This window comes from Phytophthora cinnamomi, assembly GCF_018691715.1.
Source record: "Phytophthora cinnamomi strain GKB4 chromosome Unknown Contig24, whole genome shotgun sequence".
Classification (NCBI taxonomy): domain Eukaryota; phylum Oomycota; class Peronosporomycetes; order Peronosporales; family Peronosporaceae; genus Phytophthora; species Phytophthora cinnamomi.
The window spans coordinates 257,590-270,329 of record NW_027150957.1 but is presented as its reverse complement, the minus strand read 5'-3'; the positions used below and the strand labels follow the sequence as shown (position 1 = coordinate 270,329).

The 12,740-nt window shown below is 56.0% G+C and overlaps 6 protein-coding genes across 7 annotated transcripts; 4 read left to right on the top strand and 2 right to left on the bottom strand.

Moving 5' to 3' along the window:
- Positions 1–1,896: 1,896 nt before the first annotated feature.
- IUM83_15236 (Catalase/peroxidase HPI) lies at positions 1,897–3,077 on the top strand (the record flags this gene model as incomplete). Its single annotated transcript, XM_067940039.1, has 2 exons — positions 1,897–2,076; positions 2,826–3,077. The coding sequence occupies 2 exons, from the start codon at positions 1,897–1,899 to the stop codon at positions 3,075–3,077; spliced, it is 432 nt and encodes a 143-aa protein (XP_067794547.1).
- A 1,095-nt stretch (positions 3,078–4,172) lies between these two features.
- On the top strand, positions 4,173–6,208 carry IUM83_15235 (WD-40 domain-containing protein; the record flags this gene model as incomplete). Its single annotated transcript, XM_067940038.1, has 4 exons — positions 4,173–4,482; positions 4,564–4,871; positions 4,938–5,135; positions 5,204–6,208. 4 exons carry the CDS (start codon positions 4,173–4,175, stop codon positions 6,206–6,208), a joined length of 1,821 nt encoding a protein of 606 aa, XP_067794548.1.
- Positions 6,209–6,357: 149 nt separating this feature from the next.
- Positions 6,358–7,549, bottom strand: IUM83_15234 (the record flags this gene model as incomplete). 2 transcript variants are annotated; one of them, XM_067940037.1, is made up of 5 exons in its annotated part: positions 6,358–6,425; positions 6,494–6,858; positions 6,930–6,983; positions 7,072–7,226; positions 7,346–7,549. In XM_067940037.1, 5 exons carry the CDS (start codon positions 7,547–7,549, stop codon positions 6,358–6,360), a joined length of 846 nt encoding a protein of 281 aa, XP_067794549.1. The 2 variants fall into 2 exon arrangements, with proteins under 2 accessions (XP_067794549.1, XP_067794550.1); XM_067940036.1 differs by lacking the exon at positions 6,930–6,983 and having other exon boundaries at positions 7,415–7,549.
- Positions 7,550–7,741: 192 nt separating this feature from the next.
- On the top strand, positions 7,742–8,609 carry IUM83_15233 (Ras-like protein; the record flags this gene model as incomplete). Its single annotated transcript, XM_067940035.1, has 2 exons — positions 7,742–8,266; positions 8,343–8,609. 2 exons carry the CDS (start codon positions 7,742–7,744, stop codon positions 8,607–8,609), a joined length of 792 nt encoding a protein of 263 aa, XP_067794551.1.
- A 206-nt stretch (positions 8,610–8,815) lies between these two features.
- Positions 8,816–10,195, bottom strand: IUM83_15232 (Shisa family; the record flags this gene model as incomplete). Its single annotated transcript, XM_067940034.1, has 1 exon — positions 8,816–10,195. One exon carries the CDS (start codon positions 10,193–10,195, stop codon positions 8,816–8,818), a length of 1,380 nt encoding a protein of 459 aa, XP_067794552.1.
- Positions 10,196–11,016: 821 nt separating this feature from the next.
- IUM83_15231 (E3 ubiquitin-protein ligase) lies at positions 11,017–12,441 on the top strand (the record flags this gene model as incomplete). The annotated part of the gene is made up of 1 exon (XM_067940033.1): positions 11,017–12,441. One exon carries the CDS (start codon positions 11,017–11,019, stop codon positions 12,439–12,441), a length of 1,425 nt encoding a protein of 474 aa, XP_067794553.1.
- Between the last annotated feature and the right edge of the window lie 299 nt (positions 12,442–12,740).

The window sequence follows — 12,740 nt, the reverse complement described above, 5'->3', positions numbered from 1 at the left end:
TTGAGCAGCCGTGCATATGTTTCCACTAGAAAACCTTTCGTGTACCAATAAATGCTTGCAGTGACCGTGTCATCCCTTCCAGCATTTGAAGAGGGCTTGCCTTGAGGTTGTTGATAATGACCTTGTACGTCTTGTGGTATTGCTCAAGCGGGTTGTTTGTCGCAACACACCCTTTAGGTGTCAAGAAGGCCTGCCAGTCACCGTAGTTTCCGTCAACCCACGACTTCTTGATGTATCGGCCCATTTTAAATGCTGTGTTCCTTGCCGGATGAGCGGCCCACCTCGCCGAGACCCTAGTCTTTAGCTCTTCGAATTTATCTTCCGGGGTGTAGTGTAGATCATACTGGTCCACGAAGAATTTATCAGTCTCCTCGAGACTGACGCCTCTGCTCCGCGCTTGTTTGAACACGTTGGCGGTCACGTGATACCAGCACAAGAGGAATTTGGAGGCCGGGAGCTCGTTTCTGCATGCTTTGAACTGCGCTTTGTCGCCATCGCTCATGACGAACTCGGGACGGAAATGGACCAGAAATATTTCGAGGATAGCACGCTGCAGGTGACGAAGGCACCAGCCGACGTCCGCATTCTGACGTTTGGACGTACAGAAGTAGCCTAGCGGAAAATTTGCCCAATGCGATCAGAGTACCCAATCACAAATGCTGGGTACTTCTGCTTCACAGTATTGAACGGGCTGTGGAGGTGTACGATGGTGGTGACCTCTTGATTTGACTGGGCTTGGACGTAGTCGTACAGTAGCTGGTAGCAGGTAAGACCGATTCGGTAAGGATCAGTCTCAGAGCCGACTCCGACCCGCGAAACCCAGCGCCCTTCGTAACTAACGGATTCGCTGAAGTAAACAACAGCGCGAGGAGAGCTCTCATGCAGCCCTACTTCGTCGTATAGGAATGGGTCAATCGCACTTGCGACTTGGTGCGTGTCAGCCCCGGGATGGTTATCCCGCCACCGCCGCAAGATGTACTCCATTTGGTTGTAGCTCGGCTCCGGTCCACGAAGGTCACCATTAGTTATTTCATTAGACAGCTTGCCAGAAGCTGCAAGGGGCTTGAATCAGGATGCCACTCCAGCTCGGCTTCCAGTAACACTTTCATTGCTGGCGTAACACGGCGTCTGACAGGCGAGAGTGTAGATATATCGTCCATGACATGGGCACCTTGCTTTAAAACGATTGTTGTGTCGCCATTATGACATGTGTTGATCTTGTATCGAGACCAGCAGGCTTCACCATCTGCGTTTTCTCGGCAGCGCACTGAGCAACATACAGTCAGAATGGATCCCATGAGGTGCGTGGTAAGATGCAAGTCGATATCAGCATCCGATGGGTTTTCCGTAGCGAGATGATCGATAGTGCACTGGGCCGTGTTGTGTTTGTCAGTGGCATAGCGCGGAAGAACGGTACTTAGGAAGCTGTCACGTTCCTCGCTACTGCGATCTGTCCGCCAAATCATGCGCCAGTCCAGCAACTCCCCGTCGTCGGTGTCGGACATCGCGTCTCCTTCAGCTTCCAGACTGGCAGATTCGACAATGAATCAAAACAGTGTCCGTTTTAGAGAACTACAGAAGCTCGAGTCCTACCAATGCGAATGAAGACACGTGATGTTAGTCTTACGAGGAACAGCTAGTCATGGAAGCGCACCTCTCTAAGTGCGCTCCGCACCACTAATGAATAAATGCGACAAGGTGGTGGCGGCGATCTGAGTACGCACTGTACAACATGCTTGGTGGTGTAAACGGAGTCCGTTGGTGGAAACTTCCGTCCTGAATTCTTCGGTGGTATTCCGTGATTGTTTGGTGCCACGGCCATAATTTATTGGTGCCTTACGCAGATCCTCAATGCAGCGCGCGCAGCCTACGAAGCTGAGCCCCGTCATGTAGCCAATGTCGCCGCTGAAGAAGGCCGACGAGAGGAAGAACACGACGAAGGGCCCGAGCACCCAGTTCTGCACCATCGTGAGCAGCACCAGGTTCCAGCGCACCTTGGTCAGAGACGGGTACATCATGACGAGCAGCCCCGCGGCCACGATCACGTTGGTGCTGCCCACAGCGAACTATCCACAGGTATGTCGAAAGCGTGAAATTACCATACTGACTATTTGCAGCTGGAGGTCTCAGGGCGAATCGGAGGTCTACAATTACTTTAATCACCACATAAATTTTAAATATAAAAGTTGAAAAACTGACTTGTAAATCCAGAGCTTCCCCGTGCAAAGCACGGGTTTGTGCGAAATTCTCTGAATTTTATCCAGAGTGGTTGGGGTGGTACAAGTGCACGTATTACCACATAATACTAGTCCCTATATAAACACAGATCCCTGAGTCACTTATAAGATGCCAAAAGAATAATGTATCGGGATGAACCTGTTAGGTTTTATACATGGGCAAATAGTATATTATCCAGTGCGTGTTGCCTGAGTCTTTTAGGGGCGACATTCGCGTGACAAGATAATCTGGACGTTGTTTGTAGTCATTTAGCCTTAACTTTCATGAGGGGCTCAAGTTACGAGGCCAGGCAGTAGATGTCCGCCCGACTACAAATAGATCGATGCCATTCTCAGTTAGTACAATCCAACGATTCCATGCTCCTTAACCGAGGCTACGTTGTTCGGTCGTATATGATCTCCCGTGCACCCGTAGCTGCAAGCAGGCGTCTCCGGGTTCAGCTATCTATGTTCTTGTTGCCAAGTCCCAGCAACGCCAGAATCGCGTGGCTATGAGCAGGCGTCTCAGGACCCAGCTGGCTATCCAGGCTGTTTCGCCAAGTCCCTGCAACGCGTCTCAGGACTCAGCTATCTAGGCTTTCTTGCCAGGTCCCAGCAACGCCACGCTGCTTCTCGCCGCAGAAGAACTGGCCGGTGAACGCCGGTGTGGACAAGATCATCTCCGCGCTGGAGCCCGTGAAGGAGTCGTACCCGACGCTGTCGACGGCCGATCGGATCGAGATGGCGGGCCAGGTGACCCTCGACGACGCCGCCAACAACGTGACCATCGACTTCATAGGCGGCCGCACGGACGCCAACAACGGGAACGGCACGGAGGCGAGTACTAGAACACGACACTGATCTCCGGGCGCAACAACATCAAAATCCTGGGAGTGTCTCCGTACAAGGCGGTGGCTCGGGCTGGCCGTCCGCGCAGCGTGGCGCAGCAGAAGGCGCTGGGCTATCGCGGCTCGTACAGTATCGACTCGCTCACGCTGTCGAACGATTAATCTCAGGTGCTCCTGAACGAGACGTGGACCGAGGTGCCCATCGGAGAAGGAGTACAAGGCGGAGGGCAAGGACATGGGCTCTGTTGGCGGCGCCTGAACTGAAGGAGGCTGTGCAGCTATTCGATTCGGAGGAGGGCGCCTTCAAGCACGTGTACTCTTCGGCGTGAGTCGAGCTCATGACAGCTGACCACTTCAACGCGAGCAGGGCGGCGGCTCGTATAAGGTATCCTAGTCGACAAATACAGTTGACCCTGCACACCGCAGTGCAAGTACGGCAGCATAATTACAGCGAAGTTTCTATGCTCGACTGGTTGCTTGCCTTTCTTTCATTTACCAGCGTGATGGTACTCTTCTCACTCGTACGAGGTTCTGTTCATAGTGGTCTAACATAGGCTCCGTAGCCCGGCGCAATGTGAGCCAAACTTACTCTCTTTTGCGCTTGCTTAGCAAGGTAGGCGGCTCTTTTGGGGTCAGCGGTGATGTTCGCGACCACAACCACCAACTTCGGGATCGCCCATTCACGCCAACACAAGAGGCACTGGCAGAAACAGAGAGGCTGTGTAGCTTAGAAGCAGAACTTACTTCATGATAAAATCCAGAGCTTCTCCGTGCGTACCTTTCTCGGCCACGGTGGGACAACCCGGAATTAACATGGGAATTAGCTATTAATTTAATAACCCAAGGCATAATTGCGTCGATAAGGGAATAGAATAACGCCAGAATGACGGCATAATTTGTGAAAGGCACAATAAATGACCCCACTTTCTCTTTTTGCACTAAGTTAGAGACGCTCCGGTATATTTTTTAATTATATCAAACTATTAATACGAATGGTATTACCTAATAACACAATAATTATTTTAAGCCTTAAATTAAATATTAGCGCACATATTGCAGGTGTGTCTAAAGCGCCGTATCTTACAGCGTGAAAGGACATCGAGGAATTATGTTCCAGGACGTGTCGTTGGGCAGTGCGCGCTTCAAGGTCAAGCGGACCAAGCAGGTGGCCGAGGTTTACGCCCAAACCGTGGAAATCGAGATGTTCGACGAGGAGGCCCAGACGGACGAAGCCACCGCCTCTGTCGCAACACAAACGGGCCAAGCACAGCAGGTGCCAACTAAATGCAAGGGCAAAGATGCGGCCTCCAACACACAGGAAGAAGATCAGCGACGCGTGTCGGAGTGTCTGCAGAATGTTGGCGGTCTGATGCTACGAGAAATGGCCAAGAACGGTCACACGAGCTCCTGCTTCAGTGGTATACGAGACCTTAAAACTTTTTCATGAATCCTTGATTTTTTTTGAGTTTTATTACTGAAGATTCTTGGCGTTGATCTAGGCTTGGAGCGATACCTGGAGGAGTCGGAGGAGAAGAACGTCAACAAGCTTTTCCGACTGCAATTCGACTACGACACGTACTTTCAGCCGCAACAAGGGACAGCAACGTCAAATGGTGCAGGGGCTTCTTCTTCCCTGAGACTTTCGTGCACTGGCGTATCGTGGAATGCGACAGGGTCCGTCATTGCGGTGGCGTACGGGCGGTTCGACCACTCTGGGTGGTGCAACTACCGCTCCGCACTTTGTTTGTGGAACGTCTTCCAAAGCGACCTCAATCCGCAAAAACCATCGCTTGTGCTCGAAACTTCCGTGAGTTTATGCCTTTAAACTGGTCGTTTGACAGCGCTGACTGCTGCGCGTTGCTGGCTTCTACAGAGTGGACTCATGTGCGTCGCGTTTCACCCCCAAAACCCATCCATTGTCGCCGCTGGGTCTTTCAATGGAGAAATTTTCGTCTGGGATACCGAACCAGTGGACTATCGGTTCTACTCGTCGGGAATCGGCGACTACTTTCACCGGGAACCCGTCACCAAGGTCGCCTGGGTCTACGACATTCAAACCAACGACTACAACGTAAGGATTTTATCTCGTTTTAAGTCTCGAGTGTTGCTGAAAACTTGCTAACACTTGTTGCTGCGCAGATTGCTAGTGTCAGCGGCGATGGTAAAATTCTCTTTTGGCGAGTCAAGGACAAGCTGGCATTCCCCGTCGAGGGATACGTCATGCACTTGCCAGGCACCACCGCCAGTAAAAGCAACAATGACGAAACTCGCGCAGCAGTGATCGGAGGAAAAGCCCTCGCTTTCAGCAGCATCGACAAGGCCAGTCGCGCCTTCGTGATGGGGTCTGAAGGCGGGGTTGTTGCTCGATGTTTTGCCAAGGCTGCGTCTAACGTTCGCTCCTCGGACTTCAAGGGCGAGAAGAAGTGGACAGCAACCGCAGCTCGACTGGTGATGAAGCTTCCTGCATCGAAAGTACCAGCTGCACGACGCCAAGTGGAAGCTTACGCGTCTGCTAAGCGCAGCAAAGAGGTGACACTCGCCACTGTGTACGAAGCGAGGCTGGATCCGGCAACGATTTTTCCGAGTGCGATGGACTTTGTGTTCGAGCCTCACACAGCTCCAGTGTACGACGCGAGCTTTTCGCCATTCCGAAAGAGTCTTTTCCTCACTGCATCTGCCGATGGTACAACGCGTGTATACTCGACACTGCAGCGCGAATTGCTTCTTTCAGTTGATGTTACGCCTTCAGCAGCTTATCTTTACGCGGCAGAGTGGTCGCGCACACGTCCGATGGTTTTCGCAGCAGCTAGTGAAGACGGCAACGTCTACGTCTTCGATCTGAAAGCCGACCGCGTAAGCCCCGTGCTGGTTCTCAGCGGCAAAGACCCGGTTGCTGGATCTGGCGCGGAAGCAGCTTCAACGTCTGCGTTGACAGGAACTGCGGCAAAGGGTGCTGCAGCGGCTGCTGCTTCCAAGACAGCAAGTGCACCGATGTTTGCGCTCGACTTCAACCCCAGGCAACGCAACTTCCTCGCTGCGGGTGACTCTGCCGGTGCTGTGCATATTTGGAAGCTTTCGTGGCAGCTCGCCAACTTTCAGACTGGAGAAATCGAGTTGCTGGAGTCGCTCGAACTCAGCAGCTAAATGTCAAACAACAAATACCTTCATATGGAAAGGCAAGCCATTCGTGCAGAGTAATTGTACCACGGCTCAACGAGCAGTTCCTTCTTGTGCTTGGATTGATTTAACTGCGCGAATCTCTAGCGCAGCTGGGATCGAGATTTCTTTTTCTTTCATTTGCGTCCAAGGTCCTTGGCCGTGCGATGCGCGTGCAAGCTCCACTCCATCTTAGTTTGCGTCACTGTGTAAGTTAAAACAAAACATCGTCAGCTGAAGTGATTCCTTGCCGAGAGAGGAGTGAAAGCGTACCAGGCATGACACGACGCATCTCCTTGAAGGTCTCTTCGGACATGTTGATGTACATGTCTTCCAGATTCGCCTGCAGGTCGTCCTCCGCCTCTTTCATGACGCGCAGAAGAGCGTCACCGAGACCACCGACGCGCTGCACCGTGATCTCCTCTTCAACGTCCTTGGAGCTCTGCAGTTGCAGGTTGCCGTTCTCGAAGTAGTGCACGTGCAGTTGGATGTTGCCCTTGACCTTAGCCGGGTTGGCCGTCAAGTCCACCTCCCACCTCGACTTCCAACGTCCACCCCAGAAGTTGCGCAGGTTGATCCGCTCCGTGCACAAGTTGACCACAATCTTTGTGCCTACCACATACACACCCGCAGTCCCCCTACAAAAAAAAAGAAAATCAAAATCAGTAAAACAAAATCAAGGACCTGCCTTCTCCTTAGCACTGTTTACCCGTGCATGTACTCGAACTGCAAGTACGACTTCAACGTCTTCTGCACGTCTTGGCTACAAACAAGACAAAAAGGGAAAAAATAAAACATCACGAGTCAGAGACCCCTTCCACAGCAATATCACCCTACAGAGACCCTCTCACCGCTCCTTCTCAAAGTCCGAGACCTTGTCCTCAGGGATCTCGGCCACATCTTCGGTCACGACCTGCTGCTTGATGTGGTCAAAGCCCAGGACGCGGTTGCCGATGGGGTCGATGTAGTGGGCGGCGTCAACCTCCCCCTCCTCGCAGATCAAGATCTGCGGTACCAGTATCAAATAAGAAGGTCGTCAGAGCCTCCATCTCTTGATCACCTCCTCCATCTCGATAATCTATCGGAGGGGGCGTCTGTACGCGCCTTGTAGTCCGCGTCCGGCACGTCCACGGGCAGGCAGTTCTTGACGTTGTACGCGTGCAGCGCGCCCCGCAGCGCCGCGTCGGGCAGCACGTGGGCCGGCACGAGCTTGGCCACGTCGCGCAGCACCTCGTGGATCTGGCCGGGCGGGCTGGCCAGCAGGAAGCGCTGCGCGATCTGGAGCTTCTCCTCGTCCGAGGCCTCCTCGTACGCCCACTCCTCGGCCATGTTGATGCTCGGAATATAACGCTACGCGGGATTGTCCCCCTCGATACCTCCCATCCCTTATCCTCACCAAGGTATCAGCAGCTTCAAAGCCTCCAGCATTGCATACATCTAACGCCGTTTCATTCGTGGAAAATGGGTTCTCTGTATTGTAGAACCTGATACTGTGCCTCTGAAACGATGTCACAGCTGAAAATGGAGACGCCCAGCGTCCGCGTGCTGGTGCTGGGGGACTCGGGCGTGGGGAAGACGGCGCTGCTGCGCTCGCTCTGCCGCTCGCAGTGTCCGGGCGATATCAGTTCTGACAGGTCTTCGGCGCTCTGGACCACGGGCTGCGACGTGCACGTGCTGCTGCAGCCGCTGGGGCCTTCGGGCCGCGAGGTGTTCGTGGAGTTCCTGGACGTGGGGGGCCACCGCAAGTACGAGCTGAGCCGGGGGGCGTTCTACCACGACGTGCACGGCGTCGTGTTCGTGCACGACCTGAGCAACGCCAAGAGCGGCGAGCACCTGCGCAACTGGAGCCGCGAGCTGGCCAGCAAGCAGCGGCTCAAGGGCTGCGTGGTGCGCTGCACGGGCAAGCAGCGCGACTTCCCGGCGCTGCACGACCTGCCCAAGCTCGTGGTGGGCAACAAGAGGGACCTGCTGCCCAGGAACCACAGGCCAAAGGCTGCAGGGCCCGTGGGCTTCGCGGAATTTCGAACGGTGGCGAGCATCGAGTCGGTGCGAACGTGAACAGGGAACGAGGTGTCGAGATGTTGAGATATCTGACCGAATTTTGTTGTTGTTGCTGCTGCAGTGTGCTGAGCCGCTGTCGATGGAGCCGAGCGCAGCGTTCGACACGTTCTTGCAGCAGACGGTGGCGTTCGCGAATCGAGGGGATGCAGGGAACAGCTATGGCAACGGCTACGGTGGCAACTCGGGGCTGCGACAAACTGCGAGCAGAGCGGTAAATGCAGATGATGGGAGAGCTGGCTCGGGCCTCAGTGCTGGGCTCAGTAGTTTTGCGGCGGCGTTGCCGCCCTTGTCGACAGGATCGGGCAGTGCGCGCTCTCGTTGGTGGTAGAAGAGGTGGAGCAGTGAAGTTAACGCGGGGTTTGTTCAAAAATTTAGAGTGACATTAGATACGGCGTTTGCTACTATGATACGACTTGGGCCTTCCACGCGATACGACAAGTGCCGTGAGGTGTCGCGGTGCAGGCTGTCGCTGTCTCCTACTGGACGCGAGATGGCGGAGGCCTCCTCCCATCTCGTTGTCTATCGATAGATAGCTCAAAATTCGACGGACCCGCGGCTGTTGATCGACACGTTGTCCGCCCGCGAAGGTTTCTTGCCCGGCGCCATTGCAGACTCGTTGCTGCTGTTCTGCCGCTTGAAGGTGCGTCCGCCTGCTCCGAAGCTCTCTGCGTCTTCAAACTGGCCGTGGGAGTAGTCGCTGCCGATGGATCTGCTCGAGCCGTGCGTGATGACCGCCCCGAGTTCCGTGGCCTTGGGGCTCTCGAACGCGTCCGGGTCGAACGTCTCGTAGCTCAGGCCACTCTTCAACGAAGCGGACGGGGACGAGAACGGCGACGGCGACATGGCCGACGAGTCCGGCGACAAGACGCTGCCCACCAGCAGTCCAGAGCGTCGTGCCGACCCCGACGCGTACGACTCCTGGGCGGTCAATGCTCTCGGCATCTGTACAGTCCACATGGGGCCTCCCTTCCTGCCGCCAGAAGAAGGAGAAGATCCTGGCACGTCGTCGGGAGTCACGCTGATGCGGGAGTGCACCATGTCGTTGCTGTCCGCCGACCGCAGCGCGTCGATCCGCGACTGCAGCGTTCCACCCGCCACCGCCGACGAACCTGCACTCGCCCGAGCCTCGGACGGGCTGGGCGGCGCCTGCGTGTACGTCGGCACCACTACGGGCGCTGGCTGGTTCTGCAGCTTGACGCCGTTCTTCCTGTTGTTCTTGAGGCTCTTGGAGGCCGAGGGCGACGTGACCGACACGAAGGGCACGCCGTCCGGGCCGCCGCCCGCCGCGTACGGGTCGTCGTAGCGCATGCTGTCCGGGTACTGCGAGTTGTAGTCGAAGCTGCCGGAGCTGAGACGCGGGGCGTTGGCCTCGTAGCCGTGGCTCAGCGGGCTGCTGCGCTGTGCGTTGAACCACTTGGGCGGCGGCTGGTAGTTGCGCTGCTCCTGGGCCGCCGCTTGTTGCTGCTGCTGCTGCTGCTGCTGGCCCGGCAGCGGCGGGTAGGCCTTGGCGAACTCGTCGCGGTGCAGCTGCGACGCGTTGTCCCTGTAGCCGTTGGCGGCCACCTGCGGGCCGGCGTTCTTGCGGCTCGGCGCGGGCGCCAGGGGCACCGCCGTCACCTGCTTGGAGTACGCGTAGCCCGGCGGCTGGTAGCCGTTCTGCGCCTGCAGACGCTGCGCTTGTTGCTGCTGTTGCTGCTGCAGGTGCTCGGCGCGCTCGCGCTCCTGCGTGAGGCGCTGGCGGGCCTGCACCGAGGCGAGGGCTTCTTCGTGGCCCTTGCGCTTGGCGCGCTGCATGCAGACGCAGCAGCAGACCAGCAGCAGCAGGATGAGCAGCGCCACGCAGCCGATGGCCACCCACCAGATCCAGTCGTCCCAGCCCAGCGCGCCCTTGAACACCGACTGGCCGCTCGCCATCGTCTTCCTCCCTTCCGCCTTATGAGCCGGTCGGCGCTAGAGGGAGAGTGGGCGTCTCGCCTTGAAGGCGTGGCCGTCGGCGCGACATGACGCGATGGTAATTCGGGGCGTAAAAGTGGATGGGCGCGCGGTAAATCCACCGAGGGAGCGGCTCTTCTCTGTCGCTTTTGGAGAGGAGATGGGCGAGAGGACTTGGCAGATGTAAGAGAACGGATGGTTTTCAGGCACCGCCAATGTGTAGCTGTTTGGCGGTAAAATAGAGTCTAAAACGCGACATGCGGGCGATATCTCCGCACTCGCAGCGAGCCGGTCTCGAGAGGATGGGAGCCCCGACACCAGTCTTGGCGGCGCATAATGCCACACCGAGGCTTAAAGCGACATGCCTCTTCCAGGCGGAACAGCAGCGTGAGGCGAAACAGCTTGTGCTCTTCGGATAAAGAGTTGGTCGGAAAAATGTCCGCCACGACAAAACTATCAAGAAGTTGACACGAGACCGGACCGGAATCAAGCTCGCGGTGGATACTGCCGAAAAAATACAACTGCAACGAGTCGGAAACCGTACTGTGCTGTCTTCCGGTACATGCAACGTGTGGCCCGCCGCCGTCGACGTTGACGTTTACGGCAACACCCCGTCAAAAAGCAGCCAAGTTCGGGTCCCAGCTGGTGCGGACCAACCCCGATCGGCGATGCCAAGCCAACCATAGCGGGCGGCAGTCAAACGGTAGGAGGCGAAGACGTTGGTGTGGCGCACACCACTCTCCCCAAGCGTTGCGATCTTTCCCAAAAGATACGCCGGCTGATGCTCATCAGTCGACGCTGCAATGGCTGGGGCCGAGGACCGCGACGCCGTGTTGGACTTCCTGCTGGGCTCGACGCCGGACCTGTGTGCCGCCCCAGCAGCAACTGCGCCCGGCTCTGCTGCAGTGGAGGAGGACGAGGAGGAGCCGCCGGAGCTGGAGCCCGTTTCCGACAGCGACGCGGAGTCCGACGCCGACGCCGCCACGGCGGAAGCAGCCACCGACTCGGACGCGGTCACGTCCTGCGAAAGCGAGGGAGACCAACAGGCTGCGACTAGTGAGGGGGAGGCAAAGGAGGAGGAAGAGCCGTTGGACAAGGGCACGAGTGTTTCGGAGGCGGAGCACGAGGACGACTGTGAAGCTGCGACCAGCACCGAGTCAGATGAGGAAGAGCAACACCAAGTGCAGAGGAAGGCAAAGGAAAAGCAGACGGAGCTGGGTGGGCAGCGCGCTGCAACGGAGGTAAAAGCGGTGAAGACTGCACCTACTCGGCGAGGGATTCGACCCGTTGCAGCTGTCACCAAAGTGGTGACGAGCAAGAAGGGTCTGTCTGTGGAGAAAACGTCGAATTTGCAGCAGGATGCATGCGGAGGAAGCGTGCCGACGCTAGAGGAGCTTCTTTTCGTGGGCTGCGTCGCTACGGTGCTGGTTGCGTACCTCGTTGCGTGCGTGTACAGCTTCTTCCACCCGCTGGAGGTGCCTTTACCGAGCTGTGAAGGACTCTACTCGGCGTACGATATCTCGAATGTGTCCGTGCGCATTGTGAACCCACCGGACAACTCGCAGATCACCCCACAAGGAGTTTGGCTCGAGTGGGAGCTCGCCAACTTTCCAGCTGACGCGTTGCAGCAATATGGAGCGGAGGTGTTTCGGTATCGAGTATCTCTGGACGATGAGGTGATCACGTCCGATGTTGGATTCCTAGCGCTGGACGACGGGAATGAAGGCATCAACTCTGTGAATTCGTTCAACCGCACGGTACGGTTCCCCATTCCACGCAGGAAATTCATCCACGACGACGGTAGTGCAATGGAGAGTAAGCAATTCAAGCTGCATCTTGAGGTGACTGTCCCGATCCCCGGCTTGATCGGAGAGCTCAAGACGTACAAGCAGGAGGTTTACGTATTGAAGCCAGCGGCTCCTTCTCCGGAGGATGGAGTTCAGCTTCAGATTACTTCGCCCTTGGATGGCACGACAGTTGCGCAGGGTCAGTCGATTGTGCTGGAGTACACTGCCGTGAATGTTCTCAGAATGGAGGTGCTGCTGAACGACAATGTCTACTTAAAGAAGACCCACGTGAGCGACGGCAATTTGTTGCTACGTGGTTTGGGGGTGGGGCCGCACAAGTTTGAGGTAAGGGCTCTGAATGAACAAGACGAGGTGGCCGTGTCAAGCGTGGTGCATGTGGAAATCGTCGAGCACTCGATGCCAGGGCAGGATGAGGAGTAGCAGGAGCAGTGCGTGAACATGCAGTAATATAGTGAATGGATGGATAGCGAAGTCGATCGAACCGCGGAGGAGACAGGTTTTCACCCCGTTTGACGTTTCAACAAGCTGGTGAGTAGAACTGCTCCAATGGTGATCCTGTATGTCTCGGCGAGACATCGATCGATTTGTACTCGCCCAAAGTATAATGTATGAGTACGCATAATTCACTGCATGTCCATCACTCGTGTTGATCTGAATAATGTATACGGACTGAGTAAGCCCTCCTTTCTCATTATTGCTCCAAAAAGATGGTAAAGCTA